At 41.0% G+C, this 26,393-nt stretch overlaps 1 protein-coding gene across 3 annotated transcripts in view; it reads right to left on the bottom strand.

The window, feature by feature from the left end:
* Nucleotides 1–8,146: 8,146 nt before the first annotated feature.
* The window catches only part of LOC126481284 (DNA mismatch repair protein Mlh3-like), a 175,208-nt gene continuing 156,961 nt past the window's right edge, over nucleotides 8,147–26,393 (bottom strand). For all 3 annotated transcript variants that reach the window (XM_050104922.1, XM_050104921.1, XM_050104923.1), the window contains 2 exons: nucleotides 23,273–23,414; nucleotides 8,147–9,907 (listed from right to left, as the gene is read on the bottom strand). In XM_050104922.1, the coding sequence (XP_049960879.1) occupies nucleotides 9,723–9,907; nucleotides 23,273–23,414 (327 nt within the window). In that variant the 3' untranslated portion in view covers nucleotides 8,147–9,722. The remainder of the gene's footprint in view (nucleotides 9,908–23,272; nucleotides 23,415–26,393) is intronic.

Here is a 26,393-nt window from a genome sequence, read left to right as displayed (position 1 = left end):
GTTTCTGTTCAAACCATTTTATGGTACTCGTGCAAAAGGTACCTTATAACAAAGAGAAATACGCCCTTATACAAGAGCTGGTAAGCTGGCCACCCTGGATGTGTTTTTAGGCAGTTTTCCATGTCCCACTAGGTAAATACTGGGCTGGTTCCCACATCTTGCTGCAGATATAAGCTAAGCAAATATTTAGAAAATGTTTGCAGATTCCCACATGAGATTTTCTGTATATACAGACAGATGGGTACACAGATTTGTCCTGGGGAGATGAGTAAGAGACTGACGACCTTAGATTCTTAGCCTGTGAAGACATAATCATTATGATCATCATTATCACCATCATTATCACTATCATCATCACCCTCCCATCATTACAAATAATACATGACTGCAAATATATTGTCAATCAGATTATAATTCTTTCCAATTGCTGTTATTGTGATGATAAGCAATTCCTAGAACCAAAGTTAAATAATTTCTATGCATTGTAAACTGTGCATCATTTTTGACACTCACACTGACATATTTGTTACAATTTTTGTTACCCAAAGATTCTGGTAGAGTCAAATTCAGGCGTTCATGAACATTTTGATAGAAATGAGGAGAAGCACCATCCAGTTAGAAGAGAACATTAGAAGGCCATGTTCTAGTTGAGACACAAGGCATTCTTTTTAATATAGACTGAACATGAGGCCAGTGATTATTTTCTTCTGTAGTAATTAAGGGCACATACACTACCTATAGGCTATTTCTTTAAACATTCACTTTTGGTGATTCATGCCTATACTCACGAATCGGAAGCATAGTTTCTGTGCCCCAGAGGCCTACATTATAATGACTGACCCTCCTCTATTTGTTTGTTGTAATGTTGTTTCATCACTGAATACTGACTTGTTATATTCTTCACATTTAGTAACAGGATCTGCATTGCAGAGCAGAAAATATTGCATTTTGACTTGCCCAGCAGTCTTAACTTCCAAATGAGCTCATTTTCTATGGTTTACATTATAGACTCTTTTGCATAACATACCATCGGAGGCTTGTGGAATATTTAATTCATGACTAACCTGCACTGCTGATTTCTGTGGGCCACTTACAATGCATTTCACACCTTTTGTGCTGTATCATTCAATGTCTGAAGGGGAGCAGGCCTATTCATGGGGCACTAACGTCCAGGTCATAATTATTATTGCTTCCAAACATATATGCAGTTCATGTGAAGTGGCTGCTTCTTAAATTGTGTTTTAAAGTTGTTCTGGGTTGTTAGCTTACCTGTTCACACAAATTCAATAAAACGCCTTGCTGTTCTGTGAAATAGCCATTTTGGCAGCAACTGGATTTCTAGTGACAAGTATGTGAACTACACTGACAGCCATGAAACTTAAAAATAGAAAACTTACAAAGATCATGAATGATTGCATACCACTGAGGCTAGTTAATATCATTTCCTTTATTGTAGGGGCACTGGATTGCACAAGCCACAGCTGCCATAACCATACCAGCTGGTGCAAGGTTTCACCATCATGGCCAGCCTCTGTATGTCTACTAAATTGGCAGTTGTGTTTTAGACCCAGGAAACTCCTGTAGTGTTGCAACAGGGGAGCTATGTGACACCTGGGACATCCTCATGTTAAAATGCCTGACCCTGGCACATGTAAGTACTGACCACCCAGTCAGCAAGAATCATCAAATCGGCAACTACTGAGGTGCAGGCTACCGTCTTTTGGCCCAGTGAACCATCAGCCCTTCATTAATGGAGTCATCTTCATTCCTCATCCTATGGGACTGCCTGCCATACAGACCACCATCAGCTTCAATGGGCTGAAAGTCAACCTAGGGCCCTTCTGGTCACAGACACTCTCGTTGTCTACCATTGCCAGGTACAGTCAGTCAGATACCAGATGCCAACGTTCATTTCATGGATCACTATGACCTCGCCACATGCCATCCCAGACCAGCCAGCAATGCCACAAACCCCGTGGCTTGGCCACGATGCAGGGCTGCTGTGTGAGACCAGCTCTGGCTCAGCATCAGCTGCGCTGAGTGCCTGCCTAGCAAGTATGTACTGTTCAGAGCCACACTGCACTGTGTAAATATTGTGGCTGAGGTTCTGACAACACATTGCTGCTGAGACTGAGGGTTAGATGCTGCCTCCTGTGTACTGTATGTGATCGTTGGATTTCTGATGTACGCTGAACCTTGAAATGAATCAACTAGTTCTAACCTGAGTGTGACTGGATTTGTGCCTGCTCCCACTGCAGAACTGGGGAGAGGGAGCTGAAAGGGCTGCCCTCAGAAGTCCTCTCCCAACCTCCAATGCGGTTGATATCATTACATTATAATAACACTGTGTCATGCCACAGCACGATCTCAACTGTGTACATAGTTCCTGCAAACTTATAGGGAAGGATGGAGTCCTGGTAACTTGCTGAATAGTATCCTACATGTTCTCCGTGACTGATGAATGTCATGAGGTGATGGCAGATTATCTGCATCAAGAAGACAAAATCTGGAGGCAAAAATTGTTTGGCAGCATTTATCTTCATGAAATAAAGCAATGGTATAAGGGCAGAGTCACTAACATACTATACTCTTGGGTTGCTGCCTGTTACAAAAACCAGTGATATTAGTTGACCATTAATAAAATCATAGTCAGATGAAATTGTGTTAATTGTTGTTAAAGCATGAGAACAAAGTGTTCATCTTGGTGTTATATCACCTACGATTTGTATCCATAAAGACTGGCAGAATGCTGTAAGAGTGCATCCTTGTTAGCTTGAGTGACAGCAGTTGTTGCAGTTTGGACTGTTAGCACTTTTACAGACAATCATTGAATTGTCACTCCTAGTTATTAGTTATCCACAACTTGTGTATTCTTTGCACATTCCTTCCTCTAGTCACGATCATTCACAGCAGGTGATGGTACTATTCTTGTGAGCAGTTTGTCATCCATCATAGCAGAAAAACCATTTGATCTCCCACTGCTCTAGCAAACTAGATAAAGAGGCAGTAGCATCATATCTCAATAAAGAACTTGAAACATTTAGTTCAGCAGAAGAGCATGTAGAAGGATTGTGGCTCAGGGTTAGAATAGTAGTTCACCATGCACTTGACGGGTAAGTACATACTAGAACAATTCATAATGGGAGGGATCCTCCATGGTATACAGTCACTTGTAAAGAAACTTCCAAAGAAACAGAGAATACTGCATAATAAACCAAATCATAGGGCTACAGAGAGGAAGACACTGAATGACACATGTTTGGCTGTTGAGAGAGCAATGTGTGTAGCCTTCAACAGTCCCCATAGTGTAATATTATTGAAGGATCTCATTCAAAACCCAGAGAAAGTCTGGTCATATATAAAGGCTGTTAGTAATGCAAAAGTAAGTGTCCAGACACTCATGGACATGAAAGGGACTGAAATTTTGGGTAGCAAAGCAAAAGCAGAATCACTGAACTCAGTTTTCAAATGCTCCTTCACAAATGAAAATAAAGTGGTTTTGCCTCCATTTAATTCTTGCTTCACTAAAAAGATGAGTGATGTAGATTTCAGTGTCAGTGGTGCTGAGAAACAGCTGAAATCCATCAAATTGAGAAAAATTCCATGGCCTGATGGTACCCCTATCAAATTCAATACTGAATACCTGGCTATCTTAGCCCCTCTATTGACTATTACGTACTGTAGATTCCCCAAACAAAAAACTGTTCCCCGTAGTAGGAGGAAAGCTCAGGCTACAGCCATCTACAGGGAAGGTAGCAGAAGTGATCTACAAAATTACTGTCCAATATCCTTGACATTCATTTGTTGCTGAATCTTAGAACATATTCTGAGCTCAAACATAATAAGGCATCTCAAACACAATGACCTCCTCTATGCCAGTTAGCGCAGATTCCAAAAATATTGACCATGGGAATCCCAACTCCCACTTTTCTCACATGACCTCAGGGTATCAAGCAATATGTGTGTGAGTCATCAACAAATGTAGGAGGCATTTCAGGTGTGCCTTAGGGAAGTGTGTTGGAACCCTTACTGTTCATGTTGTACACTAATAACCTCACATATGATTTTAATATAATCTCAGACTTTTTGCAGATTATGCAGTTATCTCTAATGAAGTATTGTTTGGCAAAAGCCACACAAGTATTCTGTCAGGTCTTGATAAGATTTCAAGGATGTATAAGGATTGGCAACTTGCTTTAAACGTTCGAAAATGTAAAATTGTGGTCTTTACAAAATGAAACGAGTCACAGCTGGATTGCTGAAGTAATACAAATACCTTGGTGTAACAATTTGTAGGAATATCAAATAGAAATAGGCTCAGTTGTTGGTAAGGAAAGTGGCAGACTTCGGTTTACTGGTAGAATGCTACGGATATGCAATTAGTCTACAAAGGTTGGTTGGTTGGTTCGTTAGTTTGGGGGGAGGAGACCAGACAGCAAGGTCATAAGTCTCATCAGACTAGGGAATGATGGGGAAGGAAGTTGGTCATGTCCTTTCAAAGGAAGGCAATTTGGCAATTTACCTGAAGTGATTTAGGGAAATCATGGGAAACTTAAACCAGGATGGCCGGACATGAGATTGAACCGTCATCCTCCCGAATGCGAGTCCAATGTCCTAACCACTGCGCCACCTCACTTGGTAGTCTACAAAGGACACTGCTTACAAATCACTCGGGCAATCCATCCAAGAATATAAGTGTGTGGGGGCCATACCAAATAGGATTTACAGGGGATATTGAACACATACAGAGAAGGGCGCCACAAATGGTCACAGATTTGTTTGACCCAGGCAGAGTGTCACAGAGGTGCTGAATAAACTGAACTTGTGGACATCTGAACATAGACACAAAATGTCCCCAGAAAGCCTACGTATGGCTTTAAATGACGAGTCTAGGAATATACTACAAGATCCTACATATCACTCCAGCAGGCGTTTCGAGGACAAGATTAGATTAAGTGCAGCATGCACATAGATGTTTAAACAATCACTTTTCACATGCTCCATAACATGAATGTAAAAGAAAGAGGCCCTAATAATTGTACAATGGGAAGTACCCTGTACCATACACTTCCCAGTGGTTTGCAGAGTATGGATTTAGATGTACATGTAGAACAGTATCCTCTTTGAGGAGATCAAGCTTGATAACAGTCCGGTTCATTTCAAAGTCATACAGCTCTCTGCTGTATCTCCAACAACATAATAGTGGGCACTGTAAAAGAAATCACACACAATATTAAGCTCAGCTGGCATGAAATTGAATCATTACCACATACTGTGGATCTGGTCTACATGTTTTTCAGCTATAAATATTTTTACACTGATGACTCTACATTACTGTATAATCTTTCTGCTTCATTCTATGTTTTTTTTTTCACTTAATCTCTTAATCCAGGTAATTTACATGCTGCATCAGTCTCAATGTTGTATTAATTAGCAAGGCACTTGAGTCAAGGTTACATGTAGATTTAAAACCCAACTTCTTTCTATGCAATCTGAGGGCAGATTTACAAAGTTGATACACAGAATTAGACACAACTGCCATGTTGGGGGAGAGGGATAGGGATAGGGATAGGGATAGGGATAGGGAGGGGGAGGGGGAGGGGGAGGGGGAGGGGGAGGGGGAGGGGGAGGGGGAGAGGGAGAGGGAGAGGGAGAGGGAGAGGTTAAGACGAGACACATGTTTGGGACATTGTCAGACTAAGTACTGGTCTTTTGCAAGATAGCCAAATGCAGAAAGGGCAAAACAAACAATAGCAGTGTATTTCGGTGTGATAAGCTGGTGAGTAATTGTAAAATAGGACAATTGTGGTGACAATGGGCTTTTTAAGTTTTCACTGAGTGAAGAGCATACAGTGGGTGCCTCAATTTGAGGATAACCACCACCAACAGAGTCAAATGCCATGGATGAGAATGTGCTGCTGACAGGGTATGCTGCTGAACATTCTAACAGTACACATAACTGGAGAAAGCCCACTATCTCTGTAGGAACCCTCATGGCTCTAAATATCTTTCCCTTAACCAAAAACTCCAACACTAGACATCATCAGACCTTCAGTACTATATGCCTCAGAATGCCTGAACAGGGCCAGAAGGAACCAACTCAGGAAACCAAAATTAAATGATCGAAAGAATCAGTGAAAAATCTGGGCCTCATCAAAGAACAGAAGTAAGAAATAGAAGTAATCCACAGAATTATAAATCCATATCAGTGACATCAATTTGCTGTAGGAATTTGGAACATATAATTTGTTCGAACATTATGAAATACCTAAAAGAAAATTATCTATTGACAAATAACCAACACGGATTCAGAAAATACTGTTCTTGTGAAAAACAACTGACTCTTTATTCACAGTAAGTAATGAGTGCTATCAACAGGAGATATCAAATGAATTCCATACTTCTAGATTTCCTGTAGGCTTTTTACACCATTTCTCACACGTGTCTTCTAATCAAACTGCATGACTATGGAGTATTGTCTCAGTTGTGTGACTGGATTCATGATTTCCTGTCAGAAAGATCTGATATTTGGGGGTCCCCAAGGAAGTGTTATAGGCTTTCTGCTGTTCTCAATCTATACAAATGATTTAGGAGGCCACCTGAGCAGCCCTCCTGATTGTTTGCAAGTGATGCTGTCATTTACCATCTATTAAACTCATCAGGAGGTCAATAAGAATCAATACCCCAGCCTTGTTACAAATTTTCATTCATTGCTTCCGTCTGCATATATACATCATAGATGTTTGAGACTTGAAAAGGTCTCTGGAACTCTACAGTTTCATTTGATTTGCAAAAATATTTGCAGAGAAAAGTGATAATTTAACCTAAACAATAAAAAGTGTGAGGTCCTCCATATGAGTACTAAAAAAATTCAGTCAAATTTCAGTTACATGATAAATCACACAAATTTAAATGTTGTCATCTCAATTAAACACCCATGAAATAAAATTATGAACAACTTAAATTGGAATTATCAGCCAGATAATGTTGTGAAGCAAGTGAACCAAAAACTGCATTTTATTGGCAGAACACGTAGAAGGTACAGCAAATCTACTAAAGTGACTGCCTATGCCAAACTTGTCCATCCTCTTCTGGAGTACTGCTGCACTGGTATGGAATTCTTGATGCAGGACATAAAAAAAAGTTCAAAGGAGGGCAACTTGTTTTGTATTATCACAAAATGTGGAAGAGAGTGTCATTGCTTCTGATAAGCAAGTTGGCATAGCAAAAAAAAATTTCCATGGGAGGTTCATTTTTTTCCCATGAGGTATTTGAGACTGGAATTGTTGAGAAACAGTCTGAAAGCAGTTCTCTGCCAATCACTTAAGTGTGAATTGGAGAGTAGAAATGCAGATGTAGACCAACAAGTAGAGTACATTACAACAACAACGATAAAGATGCTGCAAATCTTGTGTAGTCATCTAGACAAGATTGGCAACTGGAGACTCATGTCAACAATCTTTGGCACTTTATATAGAAGGAAAGTGACTTACGTCAAGTTGACTGGCTAGTTTTAATTTAATTTAATTGTATGGCTACAGCCCCCCCTCCCCATTGGGCAGACCATTAGCCGGGTGCCGGTCTTTCAATTTGACGCCACTTCGGCGACCTGAAGTCGATGAGGATGATAGGATGATGATGAGGACAGCACAACATCCAGTCCCTGGGCAGAGAAAATTCCCCAACCCAGATGGGAATTGAACCCAGGCCCAGAGGATTGACAATCCATCACGCTGACCATTCAGCTACCGGCGGCAGACGACTGGTTAGTAAAGACACTGAACAGTTACAAGTTGACTTTAATGACACTCATCTTGGGGATTAGCACATAATGCTTATCACAACAACAGATTCTCTCCAGTCACTAACAGCAGTAAAAGTGTATCTGGAAAACAGAGAAAACTGTGCTCAGGAATAGAAAAACATTCGTAACACCAGGATAGAAGAGTAATAGGCTAAGGGGAAAGTTTGCCGGTATTCAAGCTTAAATCAAAACAACAACAACAACAATAATAATAATAACAATAAAGGTTTTATTGAATACTAGGTAACATTTTGACCAAAAATAAACATAAAATATATTGACATAACAAAAATAAATAGCAAACTCATTCATGAACATTGATTGTAATATCTTGCAGGCACATAGAGAAACTCACAGAATGAAAACTTGGAATATTTATTTCAGGCATAATATTTTGCAAAGAAATATAGTAAATAAATACTTTAAAAATACCAATAAAATTTTTTTCACTTATCGCTTCTAAAAGGTACTTTGGAAAAAAAATAGGCTCTTTTAAAGCTGCAGAATGTTACATCTGACTCAGATTTGCTTATAAATTCTCCTTTAAATTAATGTAACAAAGCTGACATTCTGCAACTTTTGTGGCATATTAGATCTAAAAATATATGAAATTTTAATTTGTGACTGTTATTTTTTTAGACCCATCTGTTTCTCATGTATAAATTGCTAGAGCCAAGTCTAGGGTAAATGGAATAAGCATGGAGGAGGAGGAGGAGGAGGAGGAGGAGGAGGAGATATAGGTGCTGGAGAGAGTAGGAGGGGAAACAATAATTATGAATATTGATCTGAAGCCTGGCAATCAGAGAATTCCTATCTGTGGGTATTGTTTTTGAAAATGAAGGAAGCTGTTGTTAAAAAAATCTGGCAATCAACTTTGTTCAGTTTTACCTCTGAGCCTGCTACCGTTGCTGCTATGTCATCATCATTGACATTATTTACTTCTGGAAATATCCATATTATTTACCTGTTGTAATCCAACCAATCATTAACCCTTCTTTTCTTCTTATTTAGTTGAGATTTATTTTTCACTGACAAATATTATTCCAGCTGTGAAATACTGGAATGGTGAATTACTCTTAGCTAGTCTGCTATCAACAGTTGAACTGTCAGCTTCTTCTTTGCTGACTAACTCAAGTTCATTAGCTATCACTGCATTCCTGGCTTGGATTCTTCAGCAGAATATGAGCAGATGAAAGAAGCTCATAAATTTGTTTTAAATTCACATATCACATGTTTAGCTAATAACAGCTAAAAATCAAATAGAAATAATTGTATCATTGTTAAGGATTGGTACCACATATTATAACAATACCCCAGTAAAATACGATTTCTTCATGAAACAAATGATGCCATATGTGGCAGTGTATACAATCTTTGACATCGCAGTTGGAAAACTGATCATTATGCATGTGGAAATATGTGTGGATTTTGCTCAAGTTGACGAACTTTGTAGCACGCTCTTTCTCATTTTGTAAATTCTTCATGGTCTAAGTACTTTCCATTAATAAATCTTTACAGTCTTCTACTTCTCTCTCCTGTTTCTGTATGATGAACTCATTCTTTACTGTTTCTGTATGATGTACTCATTCTTTACTGTTTTTCGTTTGCAGGTACCAGGTGCTGCCAGCAGATGGATTGTAGTCTCTTTCACAAACCCAATTTCTGTCTGCTGCAGTTTACTTGCATAATATTTTAAAAACATTTTTATGCTGATCACTTTTGTAAGTTCTTGGCAGAAATAATACAGCAGCTACTCTTCGCCTCATTCATGAGATAATGCATAATTAAAAAATGTTCCATTTCTTGATAAAACTATTCCTGTAGGAAATTATCTTTGTGTCTCATTCACACAACTAATTACCTCAATAGCAGCATGACAGCAAATCAAACACTTTCTCTCCAGCACTGAAGACTCTCGCTAGGTCTTTAACCCAAGTTTATTAACAGCTACTTTTACTGTTTTGTTAATTTGCTCCAAGTCAAATATAACACCAAATGTAGGGCGACCATGAGCACACATGAAGGGCTGGTCACACTTTGCAAGATTTTTAATTAAAGTTTTACATTCCTCAAGTGCCAACTCTTCGCCAAACTTGATTGCACCTGTAACACATTAGGAATCAAATGTTGCTTATCTTAAAATCAAGTTGTTTGCAATTTATTACATTACACAATTCATTCTGGCACAAAATAAAAAAGACTATAACTACGAAATTACAGCTAACATTGTGTATTTGAGAGAGCAGCATTGAAATTATTGCTTGGATCTCACAGATAATAAATGCATCTACACAAAAATAAATTATGTATTAAAATCTCAGGTGTGCTGCACAATTATGGAATGAATGTGAACAAGAGAGCAGCAGCACTACTGGTGACATCCATAAGATCTGTGCAAAATACAGCATGTCTGAGTTCAGTAAGTGAAACAATTATCTGCTGTTGGTGAGGGAAACATTCATTGGTGAATCTGGACCGACTATTTATTTATTCATTCACTCACTCACTCACACATCTCATTCCATCAACTGAATCATGAAGGAGAACCTTCAGGAATATGGAATGAACTAAATTATACATTAACAGGCAAAAATAACCATTGACAGCTATTTCTGTAATGTATAGTAACAACAAACTATAACTAATGCTAATCAACTAACACTTATAATTATGGAAATTACTTCTACAGTACTTTGTACGCACACATTTATATTAGGAGGAAAGCAACTACTTTGAAAAAAGTCACTGCTCCTCCTTTTACAAGGTGCATTCCATAAGTAATGTGACCAAATTCATAAAAAATCATTTATTGAATATATTCATACAAATAATCAAATATTTTCAAAATAGCACCCTCTTGTGTCGATACACTTCTGGAGGCGGTGTTTCCATGCCGGGAAGGCATCCTGGAATGACTTTTCCGGAATGCCCTTCAGAGCTGATGTAACATGCGCCTGGATGCTTTCAATTATGTCCCAATGTTTTCATTTCATGGCTCCTTTTAACCGAGGAAACAAAAAAAATGTCAGCGGGGGCCAGGTTAGGACTGTAGATAGGCAGGGAAACCAATGGGGTCTTGGTCCTGGCCAGGAAGTCATTTACAATGAAGGCGCTGTGACTCGGCGCGTTGTCATGGTGAACTTTCCACATGTCCTTGATGTCACTTCGGCAGCACGAGGCCCTCCTTTTCAGTCTTTTGAGCACTTCCAAGTAGAAAGCTGAGTTCACTGTAGTCCCAGTAGGTATGAATTCGTGGGGAACAATGCCTCTGACATCAAAGAAGACAATGAGTATGGTTTTGATCCTGGACTTGCTCATACATGCCTTCTTGGGATGAGGCGACAGTGAGGTGTGCCACTCTGAACTCTGCCTTTTTGTCGTTCTCAAAAATCCATGACTCATCACCAGTGATAACTGAGTTTAAAAAAATGAGGATCATTTTCACACATTTCCAACACTTCTCGGCACCAAAGCACTTGCATGTGCTTGTTTGTTGCTCAACATTTTTGGGACGAGTTTGGCACACACCTTTCTCATGTTTAAATCTTTGGTCACAATGCAGAAAACCGTAGTTTTTGACATGTTTAGAGTTTGTGCTATCAATTGAAGGCTTAGCTGTCTGTCAGAGTTCAAACAATCGCGCACACACGTCACATTTTTGTCGACTGTGCGGTTGATGGCCGTCCACTGCGAGGTTCGTCGGTGATCTCCTCACGGACCTCCATGAATGACTTGTGCCATCAGAAAACCTGTGATTTGGACAAGCAATCATTCCCATAGGCATGATGAAGTAATGGAAACGTTTCGGTGGCAGACTTCCTAAGTTTAATGGAAAATTTGATAGAGTACTGTTGCTCTACAGAATGATCCATTGTGCCGCATTACATAAACTCAAAATGGGGTTGACAGAAATGCACGTCCTGACTCTCTGGTAGCTCACAGCCAAATGAGACAAAGAACGTTTTGAAGCTAACACCCCCCTCCACTTGGCCCAGCCAGTTACAACACGCTGTGGTGTACTGTTGCATCAGAAAAAAATTAGTCACATTACTTATGGAACGCACTCTGTACACTCAGCAGCTGCTTTCTTTTAATACTTAAAACAAGAGATTTACGTACCTTTACATAAAACACTATCAGCTGTCTACGTACAGGTAAAGTAATGTTGTTTAATACAGGGTGTTCAGGCTAGAAGTATACACGACAAAATTCTGATAATGAAAGACCTCAATGTTTTATATCTTTAGGTAAATACGCAATCTCCTGATGGTCGCCGTTTCATGAACTGTGGTGAGTCATACAAGGCACATGTGCACGCATTCATGGAAATGTTTATTGAGCAGCAGGCAGACATATCTTGGCAGTCAAACATGTGAACACCACAATGAAAGGTGCAACATACGCTATATTTAGCAGTGTTAAAATCTGTTACATGTGTTCAGCAGTGTGCAAGAAGAGAATGGAATGAGGATCCTCCCACACGTAAATCCAAGTATCAGGCAAGTTTCCAGGCTTATACAAATTTGATAATAATAAACAAACATTACAGACATGTGAGCTGGTTTGCATGCTACTGATTCTAAAGACTACCATTACAACTAAATATAATGAATTTGCATTTTCAGAGTTATGAGGAGCCCTCACTCATAACAGAATCTTTGAAACACAGCAAAGTAATTCACAGGCTACATTACTTGGAGTGACAACAACTGGAAATTCAAACAAACCAACACTGAAGGGGAGATGTTACTGCAAGGCATCATTGCAACAACGTTCATACAGGTGAAATATGTACACGCAAAAGAGAAAGGGGGCAGGGGAGGGAGGGGCAACAGGACAAAGATGGACCCACCTGATGGTGAAGAGACCCAGTCAAACAAAAGAAACTCGCCTCTGGGTGCACTTGGTGGTAATGAGATACCAGAGCAGCAGGGGATAAAACTGTAATAAAAATCATCTGGTACTTGTGGCACTCAGTAGACCTCACCGCACTGAACAACCTTCACTGCACTTAACAATTCAGGTGTTGATATAGGGGAACAAACTGGGAATGTGGCACCAGATTTTGCAGAACCATGGCAAAAATTCTTCGAGGAAACACAGCTTGAGGACGGAGTGCAGGAGATGTGGCAGAACCTCATACATTTTCCATGCTGCGAGGAAATATGCAAACTGAGTGCCAACATGAAACGTGGCACTGGTCTGTGGCACATTGTGTCAGAGGTGGTGTTGATGGCACTGTGACAAGGGCTGGTGGTAGGTGGAGGCAACTCTACCTTGATGGTGCTGTGCTCACTGGATGTAGTTGTCTCCATAATATAGGCCAGCTTGAGCCAGTCTATAGAGACGATTGTTGCAACAGATGGACAACATTGAGTTCAGACAGAGGGACAATGTCTTCTCCCCACATTGCAAAAACAGTTGTGAGGCCATGTATTGCAGGCAGTGAGGTGGCTGGTATGCATCCGTCCAAAGCATGATGTGGGAGCATGCTACAAGGTCATGGTGAACAAAGGTGCAGTGTTCACTGTAATGCTGCAGAAGTGCTGGTTGCAGCTGGGACATGAAGCCTTGGAACTGTTGCACGAGACATGGGATGATGCTGTCAGGAGGAAGTGGGGCTGCTTCTATAAAATCGGCAGAGACGACGAGTGGTTGTCCACATACTAGATCAGTGGCAGAAGTTCCTAGGTTGGCTTTGGGTGGGAGCCCACAGGCCAAGAAGCACAAGGGGCAAGGCGGCAAGCCATTCAGAAAAATAACACCCGAGTGTGGTTTGAAGTGTGTGGCAGAATCATTACACCGCGCCATTAGCAGCAGAATGACAGCTGGTACTACACTTCATATTGGAACTGCGGGCGTTTGCCAGAAAGTGAAACATGTGGAGATGAATTGGCACCTGTGATCTGAAGTGAGGTCATGGATGCATCCAAAATGGGACAGTCAGGTCTGAATGAAGGCTGCGGCCACAGTTTCGACTGAAACATCAGGGATGGGGATGGCCTGCGTGCAAATCAGTCGATAACTGTCAATAGGTACTGACAGCCACTAGAGGAGGATAGCAGGCCATCATTGTCAAGGTTACATGTCAAACTGGTGCTGTGTGAGAGGTAAGGCTGCAAAAGGAGTGTGTACATGCTGGCTGACCTTGGATGGCTAGCACGGTATACAGGTTCAAGCCCAGTTACTGCAGTCACACTGAATGCCCGGCCAGACAAAATGTTGTTTCATAACGGCAACAGATGTGCAGATGGCAAGTGTGCATTGCCATGAATGCAGTTAAAGGCATGTTTTTGGAAGGCGGATGGGAGAAAGGGGTGGGAAAAATTGCCAGAACTGTCAGGCTGTGAAGGCTCTATGAGCATGTCGCACCAGATTTTATGGTCAGAGCCAGATATAGGTATTAGCTGCAGTTTGAGGCCAAAGGCAGCATTCTGAAGGGAGGGGTTGAGGTATGTGTCACCCTTTTTGGGCATTATATGGGTTTGGTGATGGTGCAGCAACAGCTAAGGTAATCTGCCACAGTGTTATCAATGCCAGAAACATGCCAGATGTCGGTAGAGAATTGTGCAATGTGCTCCATAGCTTGAACTGTTGAGGTGAGGTCTGATCTAAGTCTTTCCTTCAAAAATCAGTCAAGACAGGTTGGTGATCCATAAAGAGGTAAAGACACGTCCATTGGCTGAAGGTAGAAAATATCGAATGGCTTCGTGGGCTGCGATTAGCTCACAGTCATGTGCACCCCAGCAGCATTGTGTATCAGAGAGCTTGCAAGAAAAGAAGGCAATAATTTGCCAGACATTGTTCACATGTTGCTGGAGGGTGGCTCCAATAGTGACATGGCTTGCGTCTGCAGCTATTGCAAGAGGGGCAACAAGTTAGGGGTGGGCCAAAAGCACCACAGTGGTGAGGTCTCATTTTGTTTTCTCACAGCTTTCAATCATGGCCTCTGTTCAAGTAACCAGTTTGTTATCTTGTTTTTTATCACCATGAAGTGTGATAGTGAGGGGCTCTTGGGTGGGGATATCAACAGAAAAGTTGACCATGCTGATGAAACACAGGAGGCCTTTCAAGGTGGTAGGATATGGAAAGTCTGTAATTGCCTGTAACTTCTCAGGGAGGGGGTGTGAGCAAGCAGCAGAGATTGAGCATCTGAGAAGTTCCTTGCTTGCCTGCCCAAAAGACAAATTTTGCTATGATGACAGTCACCCCAGCTTTCTGTAGATGAGTATATTATCCAAACAGGTAAAACATCCCAGTGTGCCCCAGAATATGACATCTAAAAATCACTGCCAGGTTTGCAGTGGGGAGGCCAAACGTCATAAATGCATTTGCAATAAGCTGAAGAGTGTGATTATGGCTGTTTTCTCAATGTCCTCTGGGCAAACTGGGATTTGGGCATAGACCTTTGCACAGACTTTGTTACTGAAGATAGTTGCTCCAAATATGACACTGTTGTAAATGTGTTGCAGAGGAATGCGATAGCATTCAGGAATAGTGTGGGCATTCAGTTTAGGTAACCACTAAACAGGTACCAGGAACCATCCTTCTTGGGAGCAAGGTGAAGATATGAGGCCCAAGGGCTTTTGGAAGGACAAAGCATGCTGGTGATGAGCAGCTCTTGAACCTTGTTCTATAGGATTAAAGAGCATATGAGGGGGAAGGCGGTGGGCAGGAAACCAATGTCATTGCATAGTGTCATGGTAAATGCTTGGGAGGGGGGGAGGGGGGGGCACAGCTTGTTGAGAAGGGGAAATTCTATTCTGCAAGGAGCTCAGTGTATTGGTGTGGAATCATCATCTGTTTTGTTGTGAAACACATGGTGGAACAGGAACTGTAGAGGATGGACTGGCCAGAGGTGGTGTTGATTAAATGACACTTCACTACAACAGCCAGTATGCAGTAATGGCTGAGAAAATCAACACCCAGAATGGGGTCAGTGACATCCATGACCAAGAAGATCCTTGGGAGTATGCAGTGAAATCCTAAGTCAAGCGAGTGGGTATGTACCCCGTTAAGTAGTGATAGCTGAGTTGTTGAAGCCAGTGATGATGAGAGGAGAGGCAGGGCTGGGATTCTGGAGTAGTTTGTGGGGAACAAGGAACTGGCATCATTCGAATCACAGACGAATAGGCACTTTGATGTAGTACAGCAACCAGGTGTGCCTTTTGCCAGTGCCTGCTGGTGTTTGGGGCCCAAGAGTAGGAGCATTTACCATTTGTGGCATTCTTATTGAGCCTCTGGTGCTACCAGCAAGCTACAGGAAGTTTCTGATGGTCATTGGAGAGCAGCTAGAACTGCACCAGCAGGGGAAGCTAATTTTGCCTGTGCCACTGTTGTGCAGGTGGGGCAGTCAGTGTCTGGCAGTGAGAGGGTGAGATGTATGCAGGCATCACTTGTGGTAAGTGCTGCCACTGTGGAGCTCAAGTACATTACAAGGTTCGTATAAAAAGTAATGAGACTGAGCTTGTAAATCTAAATTTATTGTAGATATCACTACAACCACTTAGACTCTTCAATGTATGACTCTTGAGAGTCAACAATCCCCTGCATGTGAGATTTCCACACTTCAAATGCTGCCACAAAAGCTTAGTCTGGGATGGCCTTCAAAGCCCTCATTGTGGCGGCTTGGACCTCCTCCAGGGTCCCATGATGGTGTCCTTTCAGGGAAGTTTTTGGTTTGGGGAACCAAAAAAAGTCTGGTGGGGCCACATTGGGACTTTAGGGGGGATGGGGAATCGTTGGAATCCCTTTCTTGGCCAGGTAGCTGGCCACCATGAAGCAGGTATGACTCAGCGCGTAGTCATGATGCGGCTTCCAATAATCAGCAAGGATGGACCCTGGCTTTCATTCTCTTGAGGACTTTGCAATAAAAAGTACCACTGACAGTTTGGCATGGGGCACAAACTCATCATGAACCACACCCCTGATGTCGAAAAACACAATCAGCATGGCTTTCACCTTCGATTTGATATGTGAGCCTTTTTTTGACGTGGGGACGTTGCGGTGTGCCATATGGCACTCATGTGCTTTGTCTCCAGGTCATACTGAAATACCCAGGTTTCATCTCGGTGATAACGTTGTCTAAAAATTCTGGATCAGCTTCAAGGCTCGGGATATTGTCTTGCCAGGCGTCCACATATGCTTGCTTTTGAACATCTGACAAAATCTTTGGGACCATCTTGGCACAGATCTTCCTGATCAACAATTCTTTGGTGATGATGTTGTTCACCGTCACTTTATCAAGCCTGAGGTCGTCTGCTATCATCCTGACACTCATGCGATGGTCAGTGTTCAACAAAACATGCACAAGGTCGATGTTTTCGTCAATTTTGCTGGTTGACGGGCATCCGGAGTGGTCCTCGTCCTCAACACTGTCCCGGCCCTCTTTAAATCTCTTAACCCACCTGAAAACCTGGGCTTTTGACAGGAAATCACCACCATAGGCTTGCCGACACATATCCAACATTCCTCTACCCAATTTTCCTAGTTTCACACAAAACTTGATGGTGTAACATTGCTCGATCATGTTGCACCAGGACCGCCAACTTTGCGACGTCTCCACTCAACACATGATACTGCCGAGACAAGAGCCCACAGGCGACTGACATGGCCCGCATTTTCGGCCAGACAAGACCCATCACCAATTCTCCCCCGGGCAAGCGCGCACTGTAAAGTACAGTCGCATCAGCAAAAATCAGTCTCATTACTATTTATACAAACCCTGTAGAAACTGGCAGAGCTTAGTGACCTGCATGCTGGGTGGTGGGTTGTTAGTTGTATGGGGCACGAATGACGTGATGTGCACACACGCTGGCAGTGGGTACGTAGCCATCATGCTGGTGGCTACCAGCAGAACACATCACAGCCATGGCAGGGAGGGAATTCAGAGTCACAAACAGTTTATCGACCAAGACAGTTGCATCATTGAATGTTAAGGTGGGTATGCGAGGCCAGGGCAACTTGAGCTTGTATAGGGGCATGAAGGCACATAAGCCAACAATTTAGAAGAGAGGACGTGTGGTTCGGTAAGTGCTCAGATGTAATTCAGTGACACGGATGGATGTTGCTGTGCTGTTCAGATGATAACATGTTGCATGCTCGTTGCAAATCTAAAGGCACAAAGCAGGAAATGATGTGCTCTTTTAGGTTAGTGTAGCTGGCTGAAGGGGTTGGTGTGAAATAACATTCCAGATATGGGCAGTGGTGGTCTGATTGAGGTTGCCAACGACCATCCTGAACTTCATTGCATCGCTCATGATAGAACACCCTGTGTAAACTGCCTCAATTGAAGCAAACTACAAGTGAAGGACAGCAAATGGTTGGCCATGTGCCCAGGAGGAGTTTCAATGGGGTGGGCTGGCACTCAACCTGTGACTCCATTGGTTATCTGAGCCAAGCTGTTTAGTTCTAACAGTCGTGTGTAGACTTCTGAAACATCGAAAGTGCTCGTGGGTGTTGGGTCAGGAGCAATAATGGGAGGCTGCTGGTTGGAGCTGATGTGACCTTCACAGTAGTGAGGATATGTGACAAAGGTGGAGGGGGGGGGGGGGGGGGGGAGATGGTGGCATGTGCACCCTGCTCAGTAAGCAATGGGAGTGAGCGTTGTGCGAGGGGTTGGGTGGAGAGAGGTGGTGAAAGCTGAGGGTGGGCCACTGGTGGAAAATAGTGGTGCACTCTGAGGGTGGGGCCACGAGTGGAGGGTAGATGAGGAGGGGTGACAAGTGTAGAGTGGGAATGTGTGTGGAAAGTATCCTGTACACATAACAGAAACTAACTGTTCTCATGAACATATGGAGTATGTAAAACGAGTAAAGTAAAAATCAGTGTGTTTTGGTAGTAAGATTCAGTACTTGTTTTGGAGCAAAGGAACATCTTAATGTTTCCTCCTTTGCTCTTAAAGACTTGCAGGTTTCCAGGCTTACACAAATTTGCCAAGAATAAATAACAATTAACAAAACATAAAATACGTGAGGTGGTTTGCTTGATATTTATTCCTAAAGACCACCTACTACAGCAAAATATAATTAATTTGCGTTTTTGGAACTAAGAGCAGCCCTTGCTTATTAAAGAATCTCTGAAACAGAGCAAAACAATTCACAGGTTACGTTATTTGGTGCAGCAACACCTGGAAACTCAAACAAACAAGCACAGAAGGGGAGACGTTACTGCAAGGTTTCATTGCAACAATGTTCATATGAATAATATGTACATGCAAGAGAGATAGAGAGAGAGAAGAGGGAGTGGAAAGGGGGGGCAAACAGGACAAAGATGGACTCGCCTGGCAATGAAGAGACTCAGCATAGTCACAAAAAAGAAACTTACTTCTAGGCATGCTCTTGGTGGTAAAGAGGTATTAGAGTGGCCTGGGGTGAAACATTAAGTCACCTGGTACTTCTGGCACTTACTAGACCTCACTGCACCGAACACACACCCCCCTGCACTTAGTGATCCTGATGCTGATATCGGAGGGTGATGAAACGGGTGTCTGACATTAGACTTTGCTGAGCCATGACAAAAATCCTTCAAGGAAATGCAGTTTGAGGACCATGCGCAGGAGACATGTTAGAACCTCTCATGTTAGCCGAACTGTGAGGAAACACAGAAATTGAATACTGCCGTGAAACCCAGCTGGTTAATGGATTTTCCAGTAAAGCATGGCAGTTAATGACATGACTGACTTGGCGTTGTGCAAGGTGATCTGCCAAGGGCACGGCCAGGAGATGCTGCTTCGTTGAAGCAGGAACACAACCGGGACAAGTGACAGTGGGGATGCATGGCTCCCAGAAAGGATGCCAACCTAAGATTTACCTGCAGCAATAGTGACACATGGGCCAGCAGAAGCTTCGCTGACCACTAGTTTCTGACTGGCATGGCACGCCATTTGCTGCTCTCAGTGGAGGAGGACGAAGAGTATCACCACATTTCTCCATGAGATGCTTTCTGAGCATTGGATCAAAAGGGGGGACCCATTGCCTGGCCCCCTCAGCCTTCCAATCTGACTCCACTGTATTTCAGTGCATAGGTGTTTATCAAGAACATTGTTCACAGAGTAAAGGTTCAAGACCTAGTAATCTGAAACAATGGATCTATGCTGCAGTAGAGGCCATCTCTGTCATGCTTATGGACAGATGGTGAGAAGTGAGGTTTCGTTTTGATATATGTCAAGCTACAAATGGTGCTCGTATTGAACTGTACCGAAATGCATAAAAATGTTTGAACTCCTGCATACAATGTTGGACAAACAAAGTTATGAGCCTTAATAGGTAAAAACAAATGTTTTTGTATATCTCTAGCCTGGACATCCTGTATAAACTTTAAATTTAAATTAATTTACATCCATAAGTCCAAATAGTCTGATAAAGGGTGGCTAGTAGGATACCTTTTTTCCTTTGTTTTGAATAAAGAGCTTTATGTGCAAAATTGTTTCTAGAAGGGCTGGTTGGTTTCACTATTTTCTGTGAGACATAGTTAAGTAGTTGTAGTTCACAATCCACTAAAATGAGCTCTGCAACACTCTGCTAGAAAACCACACTGATCTGACCACTTTGTCAGAAGATAAAACTCTGCCCACTATCTTCCTTTAACAACTTACAGATATCAGATAGAATGACTTTCTACAGACAAAAGGTCTCTGAACCTCAGCTTAAAAAAAAACAGCAGTCAAACTATTTTTTTCAAATTAATCTCTTTAGTTTCCATTATGCTTTATTCAGTGCAAAGCCATTCTTTCTTTTACCATAACCTCACCCAGGTGTTTATTGATACTCAGCTTTTTTATTAATCTGCTGCCAAAAATCAGTGCCCTTAGGCTACGTGCAACAATAGCTCTCCAAGGTGCTCTTTCCACACAAGACAACTACAAAATGGACTGTAACTGCTCTTCATATTTGCTCTAAACATTTGGAAAAATCCATCAGCACCTCTGGATCTGGGTGATAACCTGTAGAAACTACAGAACTGATGAAACACTATTGTCCATGCACTGTAGAATACAGGGTACCACAGTAACTCACAACTCCACTCTACAGAAACCTTTATTTGACTCCTCTGAGAACGGGGAAAAAAAAAAAAAAGAATTAAAGGCATTCTTATTGTTTCTGCCCCTATTTCATTTAACTGCGATGCACTATAGGGTCCTGTCTCTTGGCAGGGCATTTCATTCTATTGGAAACCATTCTGTTGTTTAGAGAACACTGAATCAGACATCATGTATCAAACACAAGCAATTCAGTCACACTACGCAGGCATGCAAAAATTACATATGTTGTGAATGGCTACAAATGAAGTGAGATAGCTTTTCCTATTCAAAGAACAGAAAAATCTTAGAAATAAAAGTATATTACATACCCACATTTCAAAGTATGAAGGCCTACCAGTCATTCCAATCATCATTGTCAACATTTTTCAGTGACTGTCAAGAAGCTCTCAAAACAAACATATTCAAATGGCACAGTTACAACAGCTAACTGACAAGAGAAACCAAACACAAAGTCTGCAATCTTCTAGAACAAATCACCTGTGGCCACAAGTGAAAGCACAGTGCACAAATAATTCAAATATTAGAAAGCCATTTTCAGCATCTTGCGTTATCTCAAACTTCACCATAGTTCTGTTTTGCTTAACATCTGTTGGGGCTTCAGAGAATGGTATATCAGATCTCACTTAAGATCCTCATCTACTTAACAATGAATGCCACATGGGGCACAGCACCATTGGCCAGTACACAAGACTAACAGTATCATTTCACACTAGAAGGATGACAACAAACTTTAGGTAGAGTGACCAAGCGTCATAGCAGTACAAATATTGAAACAATACAATTTTCATTGCTTGATTTCAAAACAGCCTACATTCATCTTTTTCTACCATAACCTCATCCAACTGGTTATTAATAAAATATGGAAATTCCATTTAGGTACTTATTTTATTCTATATTTTGCCTAACACAAACAAAGGGAACCAATTGTCACCAAGACTTTATAATCATATCCCATGGCTCCATCTGCAATGACTTCAAAGTATAATGTCTATGCATATTTACATTGTGTGAGCAATACAATACTTTGCCTGAAGATACAGTCGCTTTATATAACTGCAAGTTTCCTACTCACATAATGTGCTATTCTGGGCTGGCAAAAAGTTCAATAATCAGATCAATACGAAGCCCAAAGTCTACCAATAATCTCAAAATATACTTTTTTTTTATTAATTTGGCATCATAGTCACACAGGTAACCAGCAAGTAACAGGTCAAAACTCAGTCAACACCAATAGTAGACATTTAATAGTAGCCTGCAGAAAACATATCTTCCCTGTACATTGTCCAGCCAATGTACTAAATTTCCACTATGGAAAGTGTTACCAAATGTACTGAGACAATATCATTGTTTGGTTTTAAATGTCTAACAATGCCTGTGTTTGCAAACTAAATAAAATAAGTTCAAGACCAATTTTATGCAAACAACTGTTCTTTTTAATGCCCAAGCATGTTTAGCACCTCTATGTCATAACACTTCTGTGGCATCACCGGATGAGCAGGCAGATGAGGACACATTTTTCGCATCTGAGCAGGCAGATGAGGACGTATTTTACAAAAATAACTTTGGGGATACCGACTTAATACAATAATGTAAAGAAGCTCCCATAAAACCTAACATTCATAAAATAAGAACTGAGTAAAATTAACCACCGATGATGGGATAAGGGTGCTGAAACAGGTTTGGCCATTTAAAAGAACAGCTGTTTGCATACTATGTATATCTAAACACCCATAATTTTGTATGGAGACAGTGTCATTTCCATGTCCCATAGTGAAAATGAGCACTAACGTGTGTATGTTCTGACTAGTGCAGTTTTATATAAAGCCAGTGACACCCACAACCATAACTGCTGCCTGCCATTATATATGTCAATCACATCATACAAAGTGACAGGTAACTGATATCAGTCTTTGCCAGCCAGATTTCTTTTGAACAGGGATCTTCCATGAAATAGTAACACTTTCAAACTGCCTTTTTCATTTTTACACCTTTGTGATCAACAAAAGATCTGTTGTGATGTGTGTGTTGAGATTGCTGTCAAGATAAATTTCTCCAGAGAAACAGGCTGCATGTCATATATCCTTGTGTCTGCAATGGGGTCCAGTCACTGACTCATAGCTGTTGCTACCACAGTAAGCTCAAATTTCCATATTTTCATCATGCTGCACTCTCCATAACAGCCAGATAAATGCAGTGAGTGTATCAATTTTTAGATACAGTGTTGTTATAAGTTATTGATCTGATATCTCAATAAAGACTTTCTTCAGTCTTCATAACTGTTGCTTCATTCTTTTGGCTTCTTGCACATATGATCAGTTTTGTTCTCAATTAACAGAGTTTTTTAATGACTTCATGAAATCAAGTAAACAGTCTGTGGCAATTTCACTCCACAGTATACAAAACCATTTTTCAGATACTTAACTTACCTCGGCAAGCTTCATAATTTATTATTTCTTGTAGAACACCAGGTATTCCAAAGCAAGTTCCATGTGTCTCAAACAATACTTCTGCATGGTCACTGATCAAACACTTAAGAAATCGTTCTATTGATGAAGATTTTCTAGAATTCTGAAATTGCAGACAAAATAAATTCATTAATTTTATAGTAATTTACAGTCTTCTAATCACTAATTTAGTAACACAGACAACCTCCAAAACTTTGCAGCAACTTCCTGCTTATAGACGAGAGGTACGGTGGAAGTAAAACTATGAGGTGGGTTGGGAGTTATGCCTAGATAGCTCAGACAGGCCATGAAACGCAAGATTCCAGGTTTGGGTCTCATTCCAGTTTTAATCTGCAAGAAATTTCAAAACAGCACATACTCTGCTGTAGATTTTAAGATTCATTATGAATAGAGGCATAAAAAAAGCAAACACAGTGCTACAGAGCAATATTATCCAATTTCTTTGACATTACACACAAATTAACGAATTCAGATCATCACAGACTAAAAGGATGGCTCCAAAAATCACCAAAAATGTGTTCTTCAATACAAAATAAGTTGAGATACTTATCATTTTATTTCAAATAAAAGTTTACATCCAGATTTAGAAAATGCTGTACTCAAAAAAAGGGAAGAGTGATCAGCGGGAACTTTCTTACATTGTTTTTAAAATACTGATAATGTGTTAGAAACTTTTGTATCAAGCTGTAACTACTGTATGATGGTCACAGCTAGTACATCATGCACAAGAGACTCTCTCAACTTGTGACTAATACATACAGTGCTTATATGAGAAAACCAATGCTACAGAGTCTTAACTAGACATGAAGAAAAACATCTCATTGATGGTGAGACCATTACAGAAAGATCTCAAGATTAGATTGGATAGAGATGGAAAAGTCAGTCATTTATCTTGCACATTGTGTATGAGTGTAATGGTAAGGGAAATCAAGTACCAGTAATATTTTAAACAGTAACTCTATGCCACACACTATGTAGCCTGGAGAGCATGCATTTAACAGTATACATAGATAAAACAGTGGATGAGATAGGAATCATAAGGAACGGTGGTGTTCATACCAGAATTCAGGACAATGACTGCTTTATTTTTATTAATGTGGGTAATATATTCAAGCTACTTTTGTCAACTGATTCATGAAATAATAAAATTATTTCAGTTAAGTGCAAAACTGTAGAATTCACATTCTAGGTCACATTTTAAGCTATGTAAATATATACCTGGTTTCAACTTTACAGCTACTATCAGACATTAAAAATACAGTGATGCAGATAATATGTATTCACAAACTGAACTGATTAATTAGATGTGTGGTACTTAAATAATGGGTAGAAGTTATAAATCTTGGCACTGGCGGAAGTACTGGGTACAGACCTTTAAAAGACTTATTAACTATTACACATTCCAGTCTGTTATGCCTTGGCTGAATGAATTACTTGGAGAAATCCAACATTTATGGAGCACATCTTCAAAGGAGACTGTAGCTTCTACAAAAGTCCTATTCACAACTGAATTGGACCATCATAGAAGTTATGATACATGCGGTACCTCAGTGTGCAGTGAGCACAACAGCAGTAGAATGTGCATGTTAGAGTGAATTGGGAAACATATTACACAGTGTATGCCAATCGACTGCTAGTGCCACTGTCTGCTCTATTGTTACTGAGCTCATTGCATATACACAATAGTAGGATGAATACATGATTAAATTTGTAGGTGACCTGGTGGACCATAGGGTGTGAAATTTAGAACACAAAGCTGCCACATATGGCAACTAATAATGCCTCTAACAAAGCTGGGCATAGAGTTAAACTCAACATGGGTGTGAGACATGGGTACACCATTTCATGCAGCTTCAGCTCTACCCCAGTGTTCATCAATTCTAGAGGCTGGTTAGTGGTAACATCCCAGTGTCGTAGCAACCCATGACCAGATGCTTACAATGGTGAGAGATCTGGATAATGTACTGGACATGGTGACAATCAAACACCCCTTGTACGAGCTAGGTCAGGATAGAATGGGAAATGTGCAGTCGAAGACAGGGCACCGCCACTGGCCTAAACATATCAGAAATCTAATTCCTACTGTTGCAGTTACCAGCTGTGGGAGCCAGAGGTGATCCTGGTGTGCATCCAATGGCAACCCATGCCATCATGTGGCCAAGTGCTGTATGAAAACAAAAAATGCAGTCTGACAATGTTTATTCTCCTCAGAATTCCACACATGAATATGTCTATTGTGGTGCCATATGCAGAGCCAGGACTCATCTGTAAAGATGACATGGTGCAACTCCTGTGTCCAGTTTTGTCACTGGCCACACCTCTCTTAGCAACCGCACCAAGGAAAACTGCAAGAATTGTCACCATGTTGACAGTCCATATGTTGACAGCCCATGTTGCTCCATATGTCGCCACACTGACTATATGGGTATTTGTCTTGCAGCAAACAGTCCCATTTTTTGATTCACTTCACATGGTGTGTCTGTACAAACCTGGATGGCCAAATGAACAACATGTCTGTCTAGTAGGATACTAGTCACACGGGTCATTGAGGTACACCATGGCATTGGATGTGGCCCTCCTGAAGATTCTACATTCACATGATTGTCGTGCGATCCCAACCAACCCAAGCTGCAGTGTCACGGAACAACAAACCACAATCTAGTAGATCATGATCCTGCTGTTGTCGAATTCAGGCACATATTGGTAGATAGACCTTTCTCCTTCATACATGAGATATGACATGATCTCACAAACACTCAACAATTCCACTATGCAATTTCTGTCCAATTACGGCTGTATTCACTTCATGTCAATTTGACATTTGTTGCATGCCATCTTCATGACGCAACTTTGATGGCCTGCACTGTATTAAGAATAGTTCTCTAAAATTAATTCTGTATGGTTGATGAGTCCACTGTTTTATTTAATCATAATTACTGTTCTTACTTTGTGTTGTATTAGAGAAATGCAGCTGTCCTATTAAACAGAACATTACACACTGTGCAGTAGTTGGTTATTGGATGTGAGGAGTGCATAAACTAGCTTGTTCCAATTATCCTGCTAATGACTGAAGTTACACAAG

This window comes from Schistocerca serialis, chromosome 5 (assembly GCF_023864345.2).
Source record: "Schistocerca serialis cubense isolate TAMUIC-IGC-003099 chromosome 5, iqSchSeri2.2, whole genome shotgun sequence".
In the NCBI taxonomy this organism is placed as follows: Eukaryota; Metazoa; Arthropoda; class Insecta; order Orthoptera; family Acrididae; genus Schistocerca; species Schistocerca serialis.
The sequence above is the reverse complement of the archived record's forward strand: the minus strand, read 5'-3'. Positions and strand labels throughout refer to the sequence as shown.